Source organism: Melitaea cinxia, chromosome 20 (assembly GCF_905220565.1).
Source record: "Melitaea cinxia chromosome 20, ilMelCinx1.1, whole genome shotgun sequence".
Taxonomy (NCBI): domain Eukaryota; kingdom Metazoa; phylum Arthropoda; class Insecta; order Lepidoptera; family Nymphalidae; genus Melitaea; species Melitaea cinxia.
The window spans coordinates 9,516,935-9,537,547 of record NC_059413.1 but is presented as its reverse complement, the minus strand read 5'-3'; the positions used below and the strand labels follow the sequence as shown (position 1 = coordinate 9,537,547).

At 37.5% G+C, this 20,613-nt stretch overlaps 2 protein-coding genes and 1 long non-coding RNA gene across 3 annotated transcripts in view; 1 reads left to right on the top strand and 2 right to left on the bottom strand.

The window, feature by feature from the left end:
• The first annotated feature begins 314 nt into the window (after positions 1–314).
• LOC123663225 lies at positions 315–2,569 on the top strand. The gene is made up of 2 exons (XR_006744630.1): positions 315–417; positions 2,155–2,569. It is a non-coding gene; the product is annotated as an uncharacterized LOC123663225 (long non-coding RNA).
• Positions 1,874–15,381, bottom strand: LOC123663224 (AP-1 complex subunit beta-1). The gene is made up of 17 exons (XM_045597919.1): positions 14,960–15,381; positions 14,714–14,884; positions 13,102–13,299; positions 12,905–13,022; positions 11,300–11,490; positions 10,189–10,371; positions 9,822–10,004; positions 9,238–9,432; positions 8,867–8,959; positions 8,322–8,443; positions 7,264–7,454; positions 5,713–5,801; positions 4,930–5,031; positions 4,161–4,302; positions 3,791–3,908; positions 3,293–3,419; positions 1,874–2,516 (listed from the first exon to the last, which is right to left on the bottom strand). The coding sequence occupies exons 1-17, from the start codon at positions 15,065–15,067 to the stop codon at positions 2,115–2,117; spliced, it is 2,733 nt and encodes a 910-aa protein (XP_045453875.1). The 5' UTR covers positions 15,068–15,381; the 3' UTR covers positions 1,874–2,114.
• Positions 15,382–17,449: 2,068 nt separating this feature from the next.
• LOC123663728 (unconventional myosin-XVIIIa-like) overlaps positions 17,450–20,613 on the bottom strand; it is a 59,613-nt gene continuing 56,449 nt past the window's right edge. The window contains exons 16-18 of the mRNA XM_045598393.1: positions 20,288–20,497; positions 19,609–19,716; positions 17,450–19,382 (exon numbers count right to left, since the gene is read on the bottom strand). Coding sequence (XP_045454349.1) covers positions 19,295–19,382; positions 19,609–19,716; positions 20,288–20,497 — 406 coding nt within the window. The 3' untranslated portion in view covers positions 17,450–19,294. The remainder of the gene's footprint in view (positions 19,383–19,608; positions 19,717–20,287; positions 20,498–20,613) is intronic.

The window sequence follows — 20,613 nt, the reverse complement described above, 5'->3', positions numbered from 1 at the left end:
CGGTGTTTGTAGTTAAACTCCTCCGAAACGGCTTGATCGATTCTCATGAAATTTTGTGTGCATATCGGGTAGGTCTGAGAATCGAAGAACATCTATTTTTCATACCCCTAAGTTGTAGGTGGGGGATTAAGGGGGTTAATAAAATATATGGCAAAACGACGTTTGCGGGTTCAGCTATTATTCTATAAAATATATATAGTATAGCTAGTATTCTATAACACTTCACACAAAACTTCACTTTATACAAAATTCTTTTTACTATTACAGTAAAAACAATCGATTGAATAAATATTATGTTGGACGTTAACATTGTAGTGTCCCAATTACACCGATGTTACTCTCACATCACTCCCACAACATTATGGATGTACAGATGATTGCAACATAACGCGAGAACCACTTGATGGAATGTATTAGGTAGGTATATCTAAAGTTCAAATATTTTAATTATTTGTGATGATTTTTTGTGCTTTTAAACATTGTATTTCAAAATGTTATGTACACTTGTAAGTGACATACATATCAGATACTTTGTTATTATATATTTGTAATTTTAAAATTTTTATATGTATGTTGTAAGTGTGCTTTTGAAAATAAAATAAAAAATATATTGTTTCATTGGGGGGGTAAGGTCAGCAACGCGCTTACGATGCTTCTAGTGTTACATGCGTCTGTAGACTACGGTACTCGCTTACCGTCAAGTGAACCAACCGTACGCTTCTTTAGAAAAGTTTTAGTTTTATAAAAAAATACATGTAAGTCAATAAGCTTATCTTTTGAGCGAGCAAGTAGTATCTTAGTATCTTTCTTTTTCGCTTGGGTTAATTGATCTAGACTAGAGTAATCTGATGCTGTTTTCTAATGTACTCTATGTGTTGACCTGGTTGAACTACAAGTTTTATAAAATAATACAAAACTTTTAACATAACAGTTCAATGTTCCATTTTACTCTTTTCGGTGAAAAAAATTCATCCAGTTTTTTTTTATGTCACTAGGTCGGCAAACAAGCGTACGGCTCACCTGATAGTAAGCGATTACCGTAGCTTATAGACACCTGCAACACCAGAAGCGTCGCAAGCGCGTTGCCGACCCAATCCCCCCAGAAGCTTTGGTCACCTTACTCACCAACAGGAACACAATACTGCTTGAAAACAGTATTATTTTGCTGTGATCTTCTGTAAGGTCGAGGTACTACCCCAGTCGGGCTGCTCCATATTTTGAGCAGGAAATTCCTGCTGTGCCCTACCTCAGTGGAATGTTTTATTCTATTGTTGAAGTAAAACTTCTTTACTCACGCTGACTTGGGGAATAAGTTGGTGAATGCGTGACAAGAGCGTTACGAAAAGTGTGATTGGGCGTAACGAATGGAAGTTATAACTTATAAGTTAGACGAAACTAAAGAAGTTTAACTTCAGCCGTGTGGCCAGCGCACTCGTTTTTTTTAAATGTTGACAAATTTATCCAGCTTCATCTTGCAAATACTTATTATATCATTTGATGGCCAGTTCCTTGACGACGTTAGGTCCGTTGCATTCGTTGTTCCCAAATATTGACGACACCGCCATTTATAAATATTCATAAACATAAAATCATTTATAACATTTATTCGTAGTTATTCAGTCATTTATTAGGAGTTGCTTAATGATTTTGAAAGGTATATCATCGGTTCTGTAGCTGCGTTTTTTAGACATTTTTAGTTACAAATATATATTTCAAATTTTGTAGTAAGTAGATAGCAAGCCTTCTTTATAGATGTCTGGTGGCTTGGTGGATGGCTTTGGTTTTTAGCTTTAAAAGGATTAACAGCATATTTTTCGAAAAATTTTCAACAAACAAATTAAAATGTTTGTCGAAAATAAAGAAAACTACGATCATGTTTAACATAAATTTATTTAATATATTTAAATTCTTAATAATAATAATATTTAAAGTTCTGGAGCTAAGAAATAAAACTCCAGAGCTACGAGATGCATACATATCTAAATTTTAAATAAACGTTCATACAACTAGTGGAATTTACAGTCATATAAAGTCTTTCATAATAACTTATATAAGAATACTTCAATAACATGATCTTCGACCAACATATACATATATAAAAGCAATTCTTGAGATTACGATTTAATTATTGCTTCGTACGCTTGGAATATGCAGGTGGCGACCTCTACAGTGCGTGACTTAAGACTGAGGGTCGCTTCAGGGTTGCCGGGTTGCAGTTTCAACTCTAGGAGAACCCATATATTATTAGTGAGCTTGAGCGACTGATACAACATATCCTGACCTTCGACGTTTCTCTTGGCGATAGTGAAGATATTATTGAGGGTCATTTTCTGCGCGATGGAGTCTGCGGTACCGATGACGTTGGAAATTGTGTGTTGCACTTCGTTAGCTGCAGGAATTTCCTTCCAAGTGGTTAAGAAGACACGCTTGTCGAGCTGTCCGTCCTCAGTGAAGAGGATGTGTGCAGGAATGAGACACGCGAAGTAGAAAACGTCGATGTTGTTTTTTACCGCCACCTAGAAACATGTCAAAATTATATAATCGAATATAGCATATTTATAAGTTTTGATGCATTTTGTTTAATTTATTTTATAAACACGATAAATCGTATTATATCATTACACCCTATACAGTCCACTGCTGGACATAGGCCTCCATAAGTTTACGCCAAAAATAACGTGAACTCATGTGTATGTGTTATATTAAGGTTGTGATTACTTAATAATAATTTAAAAATATTTTTTTTGTATGTGTAGGTATTTGTAGGAGAGGCGCGAATAAGTTGATAAATACGTGTATTTTTTTTGTCCCCGTCTTCGGTCTGTGGATTTCAAAGCCAGCAGTTGGATAGTTATCCCGCCACCGGTCGGCTTTTTAAGCTTCAAGGTGGTAGCGGAACTGTGTTATCCCTTAGTCGCCTCTTACGACACCCACGGGAAGAGAGGGGTTGGCTGTAGTCTTTAGTACCGTAGCCACACAGTACATATTCGTACAATCGTATTATAATGTTGTTTTAATGATTCTACACAAACATTATCATGACACTACAGAAATGATGCAATAAAACCGTGCCACTTCATGTGAATCATTGGCTGCATTTTGACTAAACATTGCAGACACGTCGCAATGAAACAATATTAAGATGAGAACATCGGCGATACCGTAGCCATGTCGTATTAAGGTATGTTACAGCAGGAAATATCCCGGTCAAACTCCGGGGCGGCCCGAGGGGGGGAGCATCCCGACCTCCAGCGGAGCAGGCGCGAGCAGCAGTGCAGCGAGCGGCGCTCACCTGCAGGTTGTTGAGCGGCTCCATGCGCTGCACGGGCCCGGCGGCGGCCAGCGGCAGCGGCGCGTCGGCGCGCGCGCCCGCCGCCAGCGCGCCCACCGCCAGCGCGCCGCCCGGGTACACGCCGAAGCTGGGGGGGGCAGGTGTTAGGCATCGGTCACACTACACACACCGCAAGTTGAGCAGTGAAGGCGCATGCGTTCGAAAAGGAGTATGTAATGTACTCGAGCAAACAAAACCACAGAACGTCATCGAATGGAATCAGTGTAGTTATCGAACAAATAAAGGAGGGTCGGAATGACCTCGCAATGGATCTAGTTTCGCGATAGTTATTTGGCACTGCGCTTTAGAAAAAGTGCGCTTACGAGAACAACAATTTTATTCTTACAAGCGATTTATCTTTACTTATTTCTCAAGTTTATTTACTTCTAACACAATTTAATTGTTTTAATTTTAATATCTCATATATAAATCTTTTATATAAAGTACAAGAAGACTCACCTGTTTTTGTTGAGCTGTATAGCGAATCCACTCATAGCTTGCATTGCTTTGTTTGTGAATGTCATTTCCATTCGCATCTGACCATTTTGACGGCTGAATGTGCCCCAAATCTCCAAACCTAATTAATGATGTTCAAGTACCATATAAATATATATAATAGTAAACAATATATATTTTCAAAAAATGTATAAATAATCAAAGACAAACTATAAATTAACGCTTCTTATTGTTAATGACTGGAATGACAATAACTAAGTGTGTTTGGTTTCGTACATTCGTCGTATGCTATGATGTGTGTCACCCACTGTGGATCATCTAGTAAGAAATATAATACAGTAATATAATGTGTATGTGGGTCGTTGCTTGTTACCTTTTCCTTTATCGGCCGGCAACCAGCACTGCTTGGGCGGCACGTAGGAGGCGGGCGGCACCGCGCCGAAGATGTCTCCGAGCAGGCCGGTGGCGCTGCCGCCCACCGCGCCCGCCGCCGCGGGGGGCTCCGGCCCTCCCAGCTGTTCAATTTATTTATTTATTTACTTAATTAAAATGTTAAATAAAAAACTGACATTGTGTTAGTTTATTTTTAAAGTCCAATTTGATTTTGCACAGAAAATCTTATAGAAGATAGGTAAATATATTGGATTATCTATTCCTAGAGTGAGCACCGAAACAAAGGCGAGTGTAATGCTTTGTTGCCAAAAATATTATAAGGTAAACGCAATTCAATAACCGGCTGGACACTGGCGTAATGGGTAAGTAGCCTTATATTAAACATTCTTCTTTTATTAAACATGACAATCGCATGAAAAAAGAAAAATAATTTCATAATATTGATTATCATTACATAGTCATTACATAGTATAAAAAAATCGCTTCCCGCTGTCTGTATGCTTAGATCTTTAAAACTACGCTACTATTCCAGAGGAAGGTTTATATGTATAATACATGCATAATTTAGTAGAGGAACACTGATAGTTTTAGAGGTTTCTAATGTGATGTCGTACATATTGCGCTCACTTGCAAATATTTATTTTATATTTAGTATCAGCATTGCACTCGTGCGAAGCCGGGGCGGGTAGCTAGTATACATTAATTTATAGTGTGTGCGTATATAAGTCGAGCGCGGGCGCGGCACGTACGAGCACGTCCAGCCCGCCCGCCAGCAGGTCCAACGTGGCGGGGGCGGCGGGCGCGGGCGGCGCGCCGATGTCCATCGACAGCAGGTCGCCGATCAGCGACTCCTGGAAAAAAGGAGAAGAAAGGAGCGATCTCCGAAAGGAGCGACATTACTTTATTGCCAACTTATTTTTTTTTGTTACAATTCCTATGAACGCATTGAAAAACAGTTCGAAAACGATCAAACAAAAAAAAAGTTTCTACTATTGTTTCTGTAATGAAATCGGACACAACTGTAGTAAGACTATGTAAAGCTATTATTAGCTTAACAACAGAGGTGCAGATGTAAGACAAGCACCTGGTTGGGTATGCGCCTGGTCGGGTATGTACCTGGTCGGGTATGTACCTGGTCGGGTATATTTAATGTCTCTACGGCTTCTGTGATGTTCTCAACTGACGTCGTCAAATAAATCTGCAGGTCATCAGCATAAAGATAAAAGAAAACGGTAAGGAGTTCGATGACTCGGATATGTACCTGGTCGGGTATGTAGCTGGTCGGGTATGTACCTGGTCGGGTACGTACCTGGTCGGGTATGTACCTGGTCGGGTATGTACTGGTCGGGTATGTACTGGTCGGGTATGTACCTGGTCGGGTATGTACCTGGTCGGGTATGTACCTGGTCGGGTATGTACTGGTCGGGTATGTACTGTTCGGGTATGTACCTGGTCGGGTATGTACCTAGTCGGGTATGTACCTAGTCGGTTATGTTGTACCGGGCCGGGTATATACCTATTCGGGTATGTACCTGGTTGGGTATGACTGTGGGCTGAGGCTGCGCGTCCTCTGCAGCCGCGCCTCGCGCCGGCAGCGACTTGCGCACCCCCGCTCCTCGGCCTACGACACACGACAGTGTATTATTTATTTATTCAAGGCTCATCAACGCAAGGTATACAACACACTAAGTAGCGTCCTGTTTAGCGTTTTGTTAAAATGTTCGTCTACCTGAAATTATAGACGGGCACCGCTACTCAATTCTGACGCTCGGATAAATAATTAAATAGTAATACATACTGTTACACTTAGTACATTTAAATATTATTAGTACACTTAATAAATTCTCAAAACGTTATATTTTAAAACTAGGTTACATAGTCTGGCCATAAATACTATACAATAAAAATAAAGAAAATACGATATTCGAACTTGGAATCCAACATTTTTATATGATTGTTTATTGCGTTTTGTCATTTTCGCGCCTTCCTCGATAAATGGGCTAACTCTGAAACATTGAAATAATTTTTAAAATCGGACCAGTAGATCTCGAGATTGATTGTTTGTTTGTTTGTTTACTTGAACATGCTCAAAACTCTCAACTCTCTGGTCCACAAGTTTAAAGTCGCTTAGCGAGCAATGGGACGGGCTATGCTTGGGGTTTCTCTCAAAAATAGGATTAAAAATGAGACTATTCGCGAGAGAACGAAAGTAACCGACATAGCCCACAGAATTAACAAGTTGAAGTGGCAGTGGGATGGTCATCTGTGTCGCAGGACCGATGGCCGTTGGAACAGACGGGTCCTGGAGTGGAGACCACGTCTTGGCAAACGCAGTGTGGGACGTCCTCCGGCCCGTTGGATCGACGATCTACGTAAGATTGCCTGTGTAGGCTGGATGAGAATTGTGGAAAACCGGGATGTCTGACGTGAACTTGGGAAGGCTTATGTCCAGCAGTGGACTGCAATAGGCTGAGCTGACTGACTGAATTGAACATGTTGTTCAAGCAAACAAACAAACAAATAAAACTCTTCATTTTTATAATATTAATATTAAAAAGAATTTACAATTGGGCTAAATTCATAATTTAACAATTTTTAAAGTCTTTAAAAAAAAAATTTTTAAATAATATATCATATCATAATTATAGGAAATACAGAAAATAACAAAGGTGCAACAATATTAACAAATGACAATTACAGTTGATTTGATTAATAACGTTATAATTGAATTAAATCGTAAGCTGAATTATCCACCTCTATATACATGTATATATAAAAAGGGAGTTGCCCAACTTGCAGGTAGCAAACCTGACATTTGACGGTTACAATACGTGGACGCATATCTGCAATATTAGTAGTAGAGTTAGTAACTACGGGTGTATTTCCGGCCTTTGAGAAAAGCAGTTGGTGCTTGAATACCGTTGTATTTAGCCAGTTTCATTATATATTTGATTAGAAAATAAAATATTCAAGCCCATTTCTAAACACAAAATCATTTAAAAACAATGGTATATATGCATAAAATCTTAAAGATGCATAAATTACAATAGATAGTAAGATGTTCAGTGAAGTGTGACTCATACCCTCAACGAAGGCCGTGGGCGGCTTGTGGTAAACCGAGGCCAAGCTGCTGATGTGGCAGATGAGCTCATCAAGAAGAGTGGGCTCTAGTAGGTCCGTTTCTTCGCTGATGAGTGGCTTGTCGGCCAATACCACCTCTTTGGCGGCCGCGGGGTCCGTGGACAGCAGTCGCCAGTAGATGAACCCACGGTCCCTGCAAATATTGAATTACATTTGATATGCATACTTCTAATAATAAGCTACTGATATGTGTACTGTATGTATGTTCTTTGTATGGATATATGTTTGTATTGGTGTATATATTTGTTTGTTTCCACATCTACTAACTTAATCCAATCTTTAATTTTGTTTTACTGTTTGATATTATTATTATCAGTTTCTTTTTTATTTTATACATCTACCGCAATGATGTTTCTTATACTTCTAAAGATCGACTGGTAGATGAGCCTGTTAAGTCTAGTTTTTGTGCAACGTATTTTGTATAATTGAATGATGAAATGAAATGATTGATTGAATGAATGAACAAGGAAACTAATTATTTTTATAACAGAGTAATTTTGTTAGTATTTTATACACGTAACCAAACTAGGTTTTGCAAGTTAGTTCAAAAATAACTAAAATGTAAACACATGTCACACAGTGTCACATTCAAAAGTTTACTTAAATATACTTCTGCATAATTATGTTATAGCTTCTGTTAGACTGTATCTGCACATTCATTCAAACAATACTTACGAGCAGATCAATATATAAGGTGTTCGAAAGCTAACTGAGGTCCTTCAAATTGAGGGATCTTTATGTGTTTATTGATCACGTTAAATGTGAAAAAAAAAAATACCAATACCTTTATTAAATATTACTGTCTTAACATACGGGCTATTCCAAAAAAAAGTACCAATACCTTTTTTAAGGCTATTCCAGTAAGGTAGTTTTGCATAAACTGTCCCTTCATTTTAAATTACAGCTGTGCTTGCTTACGCGCGTATTGGACGGTATATGCAGAACTACCTGGCCAGAATATCCCGCATATTGAGACAATGTAAAATGTATAAAGGTGTACCGGAGGTCGGGGTTGTCGGAGTCCTGCGTGGCGAGGCTGAGCACGTGCTGCACCAGCTCCTGCGTGTCGGCCGGCCGCTTGAGGAACAGCTTCACCACCGCCGTCAGCAGCTGCAGCTGCACCTACAGACACACCGGTGGTTAGACTCGATACTCTAATATACAGGTGGTCGATTCCTAACTGCGTTCCTTCAAATGTAGTAGGTGTATAGGTGTTATAGATCACGAAATTCAAAAATGAACTGGGATTTTTTTTTTCACGCGTTACTATTACACTTACTACACCTTATATATGCGCGCTATGTGCGCCAGTTGAGTAGCAAGTCCAGTCAATTTTCAAGTAACTTCTTACTTAAACGTGGATTTGTCGATAATTTAATTGATTTCATCTATTTTGTTTCCTTTTTACTGATGAATAGTTCCTCATCCATCATAGAAAACTTTTTAACCCAAACGTCTTTCAAGTTGAAAAATATCTGGGTAAAACCAAAAGGCCACAATTAATTATTATTATGAAATATAGACTATAAATGAATGAGAACTTACTTGTGCATTTTCATCATGAAATCCTTCTAAGAATGAGTCTAGCAGTTCATCAGCATTATCTATACGTTCTGCGTACTCGCCGACAATCCATACCTGTATGATTACAAACAATACTATTTAATAATATTTTTTATACCAACACTGCACAAGAAAAATAAAAAAATAAAATTCAAAAAATTAGTTAACAAGAAAAATAAGATATGCTTAATATTTATGCCAACAATCATATTCAGGTAAAAGATGTTCGAAAAATTCAATAAATTATTTAACAAAAATATAAACCACTATTAAAATTAGTAGTGAAAATAATTTCTATTTTTGTGAGGTTTTTATAGATTCTATTTTTATCTTAATAATACATTTTTACCAACCATAGAAGCTCTGGCTTCTGGCTCATCGAGTGTGTCCAGGTTCTCACACAATGTACTGATGATGCTTTCATACTTGTTGGGATACTTTCTGAATATATCTTTGATGACCACAATCGCTTCTTGTACGACATAGTTCACTTTAGTCTGGATCAGTTCAAGTAGTGTTGATACACAGCGCTCGGCAGATGGCTCCACCTGCAATATGTTATAATGATAATTATCAAATATTGTTGAGAAATTTAAATTAACAATTTTTTTTGGAATAGATATTTTTTTACCATTTGTAATTCAGGAGATAATTTTCAATAGTAGTCGTCTCTGTTCTTCTACATCGTCACCCACAACCACATTTGAAAACAAATTCGTTTGTTGCAATTTTTTTTTAAATAGGTAAGACTAAAAATTGTTTAGCACAGACATGAGAAAAAGACGGCGCTCTATAAAACCGAAGATTTTTATGTTCTCTTCAGTCGTGAGGACTGAATGTGTAACATTTTCTGTAATGTTGTCTTTGATACGATGAAACTACGTGCTCGTACCTTGATGTCACGTAGTTCTTGAGACCTAGACTATGGGCTTCGTACCTTGATTGCGCAGCGGCCGATGGCGCGCACGGCCTTTCTCACGAAGTCCACGTCCACCTCGGTAGCGTACTCCTTAAGCTCGCCCAGCACCTGCGCAATGTTGGCTTGCGACGCTAGCCGGATCATGATGTCCAGCTTCTCCAGCTTCACATAGATCGGGTCGTTGTATTTCACGAAGAACACCTGCCGATTATTTAAACCATTTATATTTCTTGTACTGTAATAGTTGGCAAAAAGTAAAAAATACAGTATTACATATTTTAAGTTAATTCAAAATAAAGCAAAACAAACATTTATTCTTTAAAAGTTTTTCTTTGCTAGGAACGTATATAGTAAATTTATACATAGTATCGTCAATAAGAAGTACCTTCATCTCATGCTTCAGGATGTCGGGGCGCTTCTGGACCACGAGGTTGATGTTCCTGAGCGCCACGTACTGAACCTCGGGCTCCGCGCTCAGCAGCGTCACCAGCGGCGGCGCCAGTTTGCGCGATAGCGTGCTCACCAGCTCCGTCTCATCCGACAGCATCTCCATCAGCTTCATGAGGACCTGGCAAAGATAGAAGCTTAAATAAGCTGAGGATGATAAAGCTTTATTACAAAAACCTTGTTTACGTATACTATAATTAGTTGAAGATGATATCGAGCGCATACTCACAAGAAGATACTACAAAATTTGAGAACTACCACTTTTTCTTACACTGTTAAAAATATTTGTAAAATTACAATCATTTTACTAAACAAAGGTGGGGTAAAGTAAAAAACCAATGTTAACCACAGCAAAATTATGAAAAAATTCTAGTAATTTATCGAAAGATGTCAGGAAACTTAGTAGGATGTGTTATGATGTAACGATCTTTATGCAAAATACTTACTTGTATTTTAATTTTACGGAACTGTTTGTCGAATTTCATTAAAAACTGAGATTTACAAACATTGCACAAAACAAAGTTGTAATAGATATTACAATGGAGTCATAGAAAATTTAGCAATTTTCTTTGTAATATTTGTGTAATATTCATAAATAAAGAATATATAGATGGAATGTATATATAGTAATATGTATAGTGATAACTATAATATTTAATTCTAAAATTGCTAAGCATTTTGGGTATCATTTGATTAGTAAAATTAAAATAAAGTAGAATAAATATTGATGTGTCACTTTCAACTCATTTTTTGTAAAGACACAAAAGAAATTTTTAATAGTGTAGTAAAAAAAAAAATCTGTAAATGTATTTGTTTATTATAAATGTAGACCAGTCAGTCAATCAGAAGACGGGCAGCAGCGTCTTCGGTGCGACAAAGCCAGCCCTGCGGTCACCAACCCGCCTGCCCAGCGTGGTGACTGGGCAAAACACATGAGTTCACGCGATTTTTGGCGTGAACTTGTGGAGGCCTATGTCCAGTAGGGGACTGCGAGAGGCTGATGTGATGAGACCCGTCAGTAAGGAATGGATCAAGATTTGGCGACGCACCTTGACGGCGGACAGCACGACGGCCGCGTTGGCGTGCGCCAGGCGCGGCGTGATGCGCTCGCAGATGGAGTGCGCCTCGCGCGCGTCGCGCGGCGCGTAGTTGGACAGCGCGTCCAGGATGAACACCTGCCCCCACTCCGTGCACTCGTTCAGCGCCGTCAGCAGCTTGTTGATCGTCGGCGCGTTCATCTCTGCCGACGTCACCGCGCATTACCTCTCCAGCTAGAGCTAGAGCTCTATAGGCCATTCGCGTTCAGATAATTGTGTTTGCTCTCAAACGATATAAAAATGACTTCAATTTATAACATATGAAGTCGAATACGCGTTATAAGGTAACTCGAAAAATATTTGTCAGATCTCGATCAGCATATATAAAAAAATTCAGTCGAAATGAGAAACCACTCTTTTTTAAGTCGATTAAAAATAGTGATCAAATTTTCGGCTGTCCCCGGTCGGTAAGAAACCACGTTACGCCACTGCCCTCGACCAATAATATTGTCTTCAAATTGGACAATAGAAGTAAGCGCTTAAGATATGCATTCTAATTTACGACAATTTAAGTTTATATAAGGGGCGTGGTTAAGCTTAGTGACAGCGATGAGTCGTTATTTTTTACGTAAAGGTATAGAGTAGACTAAGTTAACGATTAGGAAATAATATATTATGTGACTACCAAAAATTAGTCCATTAGATTAGTTATATCGACGATGTTCATATTAAATAATATTCACAACTGTAGGGTACAAATGGGAACCATTTTTTAGAAATCCTCTACATTATTTGATTTCTAGTTAGGGGGCGTCCATAAATTACGTGAAGTGTTTTTTTAAATTTTCTGTCCCTCCCCTCCCCCTGGTAAGATGTCGTGAGATTTTATTCAAGCTCCTCCCCCATCCCCCAATCACACGTGAGATTTTTCAAAATGTGGGTTTCTTACGTAAACGAGTTGGATTGTTATTGTAAAAAGAAAAAAAATTGCTTTGTGCTTTTATTTACGACTAGTTAAGACTAGTAATCCGACACAATCAACAAATCAGACAATCAGTAGATGTATAACTTCGAAGTTTGAATGAAATTATTTTCTTTCGAACGAATTAGTGAATGATATTAATCGTTTTACGATTACGCTTAAGATTAAATCTTAAGCATGTACAATCTGGACTAAATGGACCAATATAGTATATTTTTTTTTTGTTTCAATCAGAAAAAAAATACGTGATATTTGCCGAGCCCCCTTTCCTCCAACGTAAGATTAGATGAGATTTGACTCGACCCCCTCCCCCCCCTTAAGCATCTCACGTATTTTATGAACGTCCCCTTACTAATGGTAGATATTGTTTTTTCATGAACTGGTAGATTTTATTGGGGATAGCTTTAATTATTAGGAGTTTTAGATCACAGTTAAATAGTACTACCTCAAATAGTGTTGTGTTCCTTTGGTAAGGTGACCAGAGCTCTTGGGGAAGGTCAGGGGTAGGGTCGCCAATGTGCTTGTGATGCTTCTAGTGTTGCAGGCCTCTATAGGCTACGGTAATGGCTTATTATCAGATGAGTCGTATGCTTGTTTGCCAACCAAGTTACATAAAAAAGTATTAAACTTCTTACCAACTAATGGATGTCCAGATACACTTGCTTCATTGATCTCAGACAGAGCAGCAACAGCATTAGCGACTACCATGGGATTTGAGTCGCTTAATAAATCCTTTAGTTGATCAAGGAAGCCCTGTTTTGATTTAACATACAATTTTAATATAGTACTTTTTAGTCCCAAAAGAAATAATCAACTTTTTCTTTGAAATTACCTGATCTTCAACCATACTAGGTGATATATCATACAGCTTAGCAACGCACACGGCTGCCGTCTTCCGAACATATGGATCCTCATCTTTCAAGCATTTGCGCAGAGGTTCGCATAGATACTCCGTTATCTTGTCCACTCGGATACAACCCATCGTCCGTACAGCCAGTGCCCGAATCAAGGGGTTCGAATCTTCGCAATCCTGTAGAAACACATTTTCACTTTTATTCAGTACAATGTAGTAGTTATGTAAGCAACATCAACATTACTGAAGCAATTTGACTATAAGCGTAAACTGTAGAAACTTGCTATCCATTTAGCAGCACGTGTTAAATAAACTAGAACAAAAAAATGATGCTAAAATCTACACTTTGAACACTGCCTTATTAAGAGACATACATTTCACCATGGATTATGTAATATTGAGTGATTAATATTTTCAAAGCAATGATGTTACACACTTGGCAAGGTGCCTAATTTTTTCAAAGAGCATACTTTTATGTAAGCCATGGAGTAAAAGGTATTGTTTATACTGTATAGCCACAGAACGACAATTGATACTTTTCATGAAATTTAATGATCTTAAAGCTTATTTTTTCAAATATGATTTTATAATAAAAACGAATAAACTTAAGAGTTAACCATATTGAATTATACTGAGCAATGATATTACAAAAGCCTGATACAACATTAACAAGAACTATAACTGCATATTATAGATTAGCAAGGTTCTACGGTATAAAAAATATAGTATAAAATAGCCAACGTGCTTCTATTGATGAGGCATGGAATATTTATTTTTATATCTTTCTGTTCCAATATTATTTACTTGTTACATAATGTAGATTTACACATTGGCGCTTGCTATCAGGACATGCATATGAGTCTATTTTCTTACATGCAATTATTTTTCAAAGAATCGTCTCAATATTTTAAACATATAATATATAATATCTACTTACTAATGAGATCATTTTAGTTATCAATGTGTAAATCTACAGAGCGGTGAGTTGATTCTTTTGGATCATATGTTTACCTTAACAAGCTGGTATGTTGGTAGATCCTTCCACCCATCATAATATGGTACAGTAGACATTAAAACGATAAAAAAGACACGTCACACACACAGATAGCTAAACTACTTCTTTATTAATTAATTCTGATATCTTATATTTACTTAATTTATTATAAACTGTTACTTAATGTGTCTTGACTTATAGATTTTTTAAGTCATATGCTTGAAGAATAAATGTTATAATTTTACAACTCTATCAATAAGGAACATTTTGTTTGTTCAAAGAAGTATTAAAAATGTTTAGCTATGTTAGAATTGTTAACTATGTTATGGCGGTGCAGATTATTAGTATCGATATTGTATAGATTCAATGACAAGATTCACATTAATTCCTAAGACATTTACTGTTCCTATTAGGTTTATGTTATTTATCAACTTGATCTAATATTTTGTTAACTTGATCTTATACCTTAGGTAATGCTGTTTTTAAATTCTATCAACTTTCACAGCATGCATACTTCTAATAAAAAGCATAAAACTAAATCCTTAACATAGTATTAAATTTATTTAATTAATATATTGTGTAAAAAGTAGTACATACCTTGACAAATGTATTGACTGCCATAATGGCCATATCTGGCTGGGATTTTGCGTAGTTCATAAGATACAAATAAACTAATTTCTTAAGTTCTAAATTGTCTGTTTGCATACAGTTGACTACATCTGGGAAGAGGGCCGACACATCTTTGCCCACAGTCATAGATGCTATCACCTATAATATTAATAATAAAGAAATATTGATACAAAACAAAAAACTTGACGTAACTCAGAAAGTAAGGTAATTTACCTTTTTGACTGCCTCCTTCTTCTTCTCTTTTTTGTCGCTGTTCAGCTCAGATTTAAGCTCGAATATTTCGCCCTTTTTTGTAGTTGTGAAGTACTTTGAATCGGTCATTTTGATGTTATCACTCAAACAATATAAACCAAAATGAGTTACTTTTTCACTAAATCTAACTTTTATGTATCGTGACCTACGAAAAAATCAATACCTGTAGAAATGTCACCTATTGGTTTACAAATACCACGTAAACTAGAAAATAAAATAAGTAATTAACGTAAAGAGTTAATGTGGATGGTGGAATTTCTTATAAAACTGCACTTAATTTTAAGACATCGATCGGTAAAATTAATACTTCTAAAAGCACTTTTTGACAGAAGTTGAAGGGGCGTAATTGAATGTTATTATTTTTAATCTATGATTGTACAGTTGGATATAACAGATAAAATATAAATATTTATTTCTGATTCTGAGTATTTAAAAATTAAGGAAACTGGATCTGTTCCAAACTGTAGGTACTTGAGCAATTATAAATGCAACTTGAGCAGTTCTTTAACACTTTGAGCAATTTAAAATATTGTATACATCAAAAGATATAGGAGTTTGAAAATATCGATAAATGATTTTTTTTCACCGACTTTTTTGATTTTTAATTAAATAATTTAAGGTAAGCAATTTAAAAGGACAACATAGTTGAATTGAGCTATTGAAAATCTATCGATTAGTATTTTTTTTATTACAAGTATCATTATTTTGCAGGCTGGGGTGGGGTAGGTCAAGCTTGCCATGGTGTAAGCTTGCTGTAAGTAGTGTAAACCACCTTCGTGTGAAAGATTTGTGCTTGCAGTCAACCCTTATTACGCCACACATCACCATAAGCACCGTCGTTTGGGTATTTACATGTTCAACACGATTCTTTAAATTGGCATAACTTTTTTTCTTTACGGACCGATTGACATGAAACAAACACTAAATGATAAGTGAAGCTTACCAATACAATATAATATATTAGTGAAAGCCACATCCATATCGGATAAGCCGTTTCTGATAGATTAGCGTCCACAAACGCACAGAGACAATCAGACATTGTTTTTAAATTATATGTATTATTGATGATTGATTATGCTTTTGTATATCTTCCCCTTAAGCTTGAGTGGTATTCTAATCCGCTAATTAGACAAAGAGGAACTTATCCAACTTATCCTATTTACAAACTCGTCGGATTTATCCGACTTAACGGCTAATTCAAGCCATAATTGAATCGTGCTAGCGAATGGACTTTCACAAACGATATAGGTACTCGCTCTTGTCACATTTAATTTCGGTCCGACGTTTTTAAGCATAGACCAAGTAATGTAATATGTTTTTAAGCGTACACTTCCACAGGTTCCTTTTACGCTCCTGATACAACCAGCTCACGAAGATGCAATAGCGTAGCGTCGGGGGTACCAGGGGCAATGGCCCTGGGCGACCCACGAAAGGGGACTACAAAATCACCACAATTATTTTCAATTGACAAAAAAAAAATCCCAAATCGTGTCAGCATAAAAAATACAGTAGAATTGACAACCTCCTCCTTTATTTAAGTCGGTAAAAAAACACAATGAAAATTGAGCTTACAATGAGTGTTTTACATTGATTTGGTAAATAAAATGGATTAGTAGGGGCAACAAATTTTTGGTGTGCCCCGGGCGGCAAAAATCCACGCTAAGCCACTGCGTTGACGAGCATTAAATTGTCGGCATACATCATGAGCCATGGTAGTTTCATGGATGTATACTGAAGCTAAGCAGGTTTGATTACTTTGTACTCTTCTTTATTTTCAGGAGAATTGGTTCGCTGCCATTACTTGAATGCAGTATTTTTTCCTCGCAGCGCTACCTTAACTTGGTCATTCCACAAAAAAAAGAAGATCTTTAAAAATGCCAAGAAGTTGCCTTCCCGCCGCAGTATTACCTACAAGCCTCCGGACAGTTTTGTTGCGAGTTGGAAGGTTTTGACTCTTGCCATGAAATCCATTTACATATGTCCATTTAGCAATTTGTACTTGATGCTGTGTTTGCGCTTCTCGGCTGGTTTCTCTTTTGATTTGGTTTTATAGTCCACTACAAGGTAGTATAATTCACCATCTTAATCTTGGGAACGGAATTATGCTAAACGTACGTATTGGTAATATTTAATGGAATAAAAGCTGAGGAATGTACTATCACCTGGTTTAATGACCTCGGTGATAATGTTTTAATGTTACTTTGTAATAGTTTCTGCGTAGTAATGGTCTACACTCTAATCTCTATTTACGAGATCAAATCCGGGCTACCATGGCTGAGTTTGCGCAGTGAATTTTATAGTTCATTTAAAATTGTCTTGCGCCCGCCGTAGGAAAATATCTTGAGGAAACCTGAATGTTTTAACGTACAGTCAAGTAAATTCATGCATATTACACACCTTTTTATTTCGTTACTATTGTTGCGTAGAAAGTTAGGAAAAAAAACTCTAGGAAAGATTGTAAGTTACTTTATTAAATATTTCATTTTACAACCAATATCGAATGCAGTAACATTTCATGACATATTATACATTACTCATAAGTTTATTAAAGATAATTATATACTTGCGGTTACAGACACATATCTAAATGGTATATATAGAATGATTTAGAAGTAATATACGTAAATACAATGTTAATAAAATGGTTTACTATAAGAGCAGGCTTAACTAAGAACACTTTTTATCAACAATTTCAAATAACAAAACTAAAAACATAAAGATTTTTTGGTTAATAAATTATAGCTACAACATTATTTATTGTAACGCCTCTTCTTTTATTTTTGTCATTGACACTGTCAATAAAAAAGTGATATTTGTCTATGCACGCTGATTCACTACGGTAGTAAAAATTACATTTAGAACCAACCAGTCAATGTGGGGATAAAAATCTATTTACCTAACAGATATGTTTGTTCGTCTACTATAAAGCAACAAATCATTTGTAACAAATAAATCATATAATAACAGTCTGATCACACGAATATTACAAATTAAATAATAAAAAATGTATATGCAATCTACTTATTTACAATTATTAATTAACTAAATAACAATCAACTTAACATTAAACCTTTCCGTCTATATTATCTAAATACTGACTGGCTGCTTAGAAACCACAGCACAATTACTCTAAGCATCGAATTTTACTTCTTATAAAAATCTAATATAAATAAATTAATGTCAAGCCGTGTATAAAATATGCAAGTGTAGTAAGAAGACCTTTAAGTGTCGAGTCTGAGTATAATGAGATATAACAGTCTGGAATGCATATTCATTTTCGCATTAATATAGTTTGTGATAGCCTTGGCGAACACAAGCTGTGTCAGAAAATAGCGATTCAGCGAAAATAAACTACTATAATCACAGTATATCATAAGCCAGTGGTACATTATAAATGATTTATGTAAAGTTATAGCCTCATAAATATTGTACGTATCATAATATATCATATTGCGTAGAAATATTATCGCCAATAAATCCTTTATTAGCAAAACTTTCTTTAACAGTATAGTGTATATTATTTTCTTATATTCTAATCAAATCCGAATATGATTTAGTTTCATCTACAAACGATTTTATTACTCGTATATGTAGCTTATTAATGAGACAATTAGATTTGAATCTATTTCATTTTGTAACATCCAGGTAATCAGTCGCTTAATAACCGTCATTGTAATTTTAAATTGTATTATTGGAAGTTGGCACATTGGATAAATATTTTCGTAAATGGTGGTATAAAATTCATTAAGGGAAGTAGGATTTTACGATCAGTGGGACACTAGTGTCAGTGGTACACTAACAATCAACTGTAAAAACCGATGATAAACATTCTCGTACATAATTAGTCAGTCACAACATACACTATACACATAATTAGTCAATATAGTACACACACGACACTCGTCAAGTGACGTCACAGGGCACACGTCCCACCACGACGCGCTTGTTTGCCTATATAATTTCGGCAAACTAGCAGCTTAGGTGTTACCTAAATGATGAGGTGCGTGGAGGACGCTCGCTGCACGTCAAGTATTGTGAGGTCACTCGTCACGAACTCGGTGACGGGTTGCGTGTAGGACGTGCGCTGCAGGTTATGTATTATGACGTCACTCGTCACGAACTCTGTGCCAAGGTGCGTGGAGGGCGTGCGTTGCACGTCATGTGCCGTGACGTCTCTCGTCACGCACTACTCGTTCACTCGATGACGAGGTGCGTGGAGGGCGCGCGCTGCCTGGCGCAGAGCGCGGTGCAGAGAAGCGGCAATGCGCTGGCGAGCAAGCCGCCCGCGGCCGGTTGTTATGCGAACGACTCCTTGGTGGGGCTCAGCGGCTTCGAGCCCGAGCCGACGCTGGTGCGGCTCTGGCGGCCCTCGGGGCTGTGAGATCTGTTGGTGTTATATACGTATTAATATTACACGCGAATGTTTGTGGGGGTACGATTATAACTATGCAAAGGCTAGGTTAAAGGCTATGTTAGAATCTAATGGATAGGCATATTACACAAAATATACCTAATTTTATTTTGAAAATGCAAGTCGCCTACCCACGTTTAGTTTATAGAAAACATTTTTGTATAGTTTGTAAATCAATGAATTAAGGAGAGGTATTTACTTTTGGGAGTCCAGCTGTATGCTGTTGCGTGACGGCACCGACGGGCTCAGCTTATGATTCGCTAAAAATGTTCCTATAGATTCGTCTGAGCTGTAGCTGTCGTTTTCACTGCAAGAGAAACAAAACTTTTATGATTAATTTTATATTTACGTCGCCACTCGAAAGGTTCATAATTGAACTATAACTATACTCTATAATTATACTCTAAAGTTATATAGGTTGCTAATTTTTTTTATTGCTTAACAATTTCTAAGTATAACTAAAACAAAGTATTTCAGTTGCGAAATTACTTTTAGCCATAGTCTAACTAGCCTAGTTTTAGCCTTAAGTTTGAGTTAGGTAATGAAAGTGTATTAGGAAGCGTCCGTCTCATTGAGATAGGGCACAGCAGGACACATTCTGCTCAAAATCTGGAGTAGCCCGACCGGAGAAGTACCTCGATCTTACGCTTAGAAAAACACAGCTTAATAGAGGTCATACAAGTATTGCAGAATTTCAGTAATTTTTACTCTTCTCCTCCCCCTTGTCAGCGAATGTCAGCAAATCCCTGCCCCCCCTATGCCTACGTAAACACTGGTATATATATATTATAATTATATTGTAACCGCCACCCAGCCCCTCCCCCGGTGTGACGTCACAGTCGAACGACGCGGGAGACGGGCCAGTCGGGCGCCAGCACCTGTCGCTGTCGCGCGAGTCGCCGGGGCTGGACAGGTCGCCGGCGATGGCCTCCTGCAGGGCGGCGGCGCGGCGCGCGGCCAGGCGCGCCTCGTCGCGCGCCGCCGCCGCCTCGCCCGCCGCCGCCGCCGCCGCCGCCTCCGCCGCGCTCCGGCCGCGGCACGCCTCGCTCAGCTTCGCGTTCAGCGACGAGTTCTCCTCCTTCAGCTCCCTGCCGTACGAGCACGATTATAGAAACCATTGGATCGAATTTCGAATATAATCTTTATATTATATATATATATATATATATACATATAAATGTTGCTGAGCGCATAACTCGAGAAT

Bases quoted from the DNA above. Each gene is read 5' to 3' on its own strand.
- LOC123663224 (XM_045597919.1), bottom strand. From the start codon at position 15,067: ATGACCGATTCAAAGTACTTCACAACTACAAAAAAGGGCGAAATATTC. The intron at 13,300-14,713 runs GTATGTACTACT...GTGTTTCTACAG, and splicing joins CAGTCAATACATTTGTCAAG to GATTGCGAAGATTCGAACCC. The intron at 3,909-4,160 runs GTAACAAGCAAC...ATCATTAATTAG, and splicing joins GCCGGCCGATAAAGGAAAAG to GTTTGGAGATTTGGGGCACA.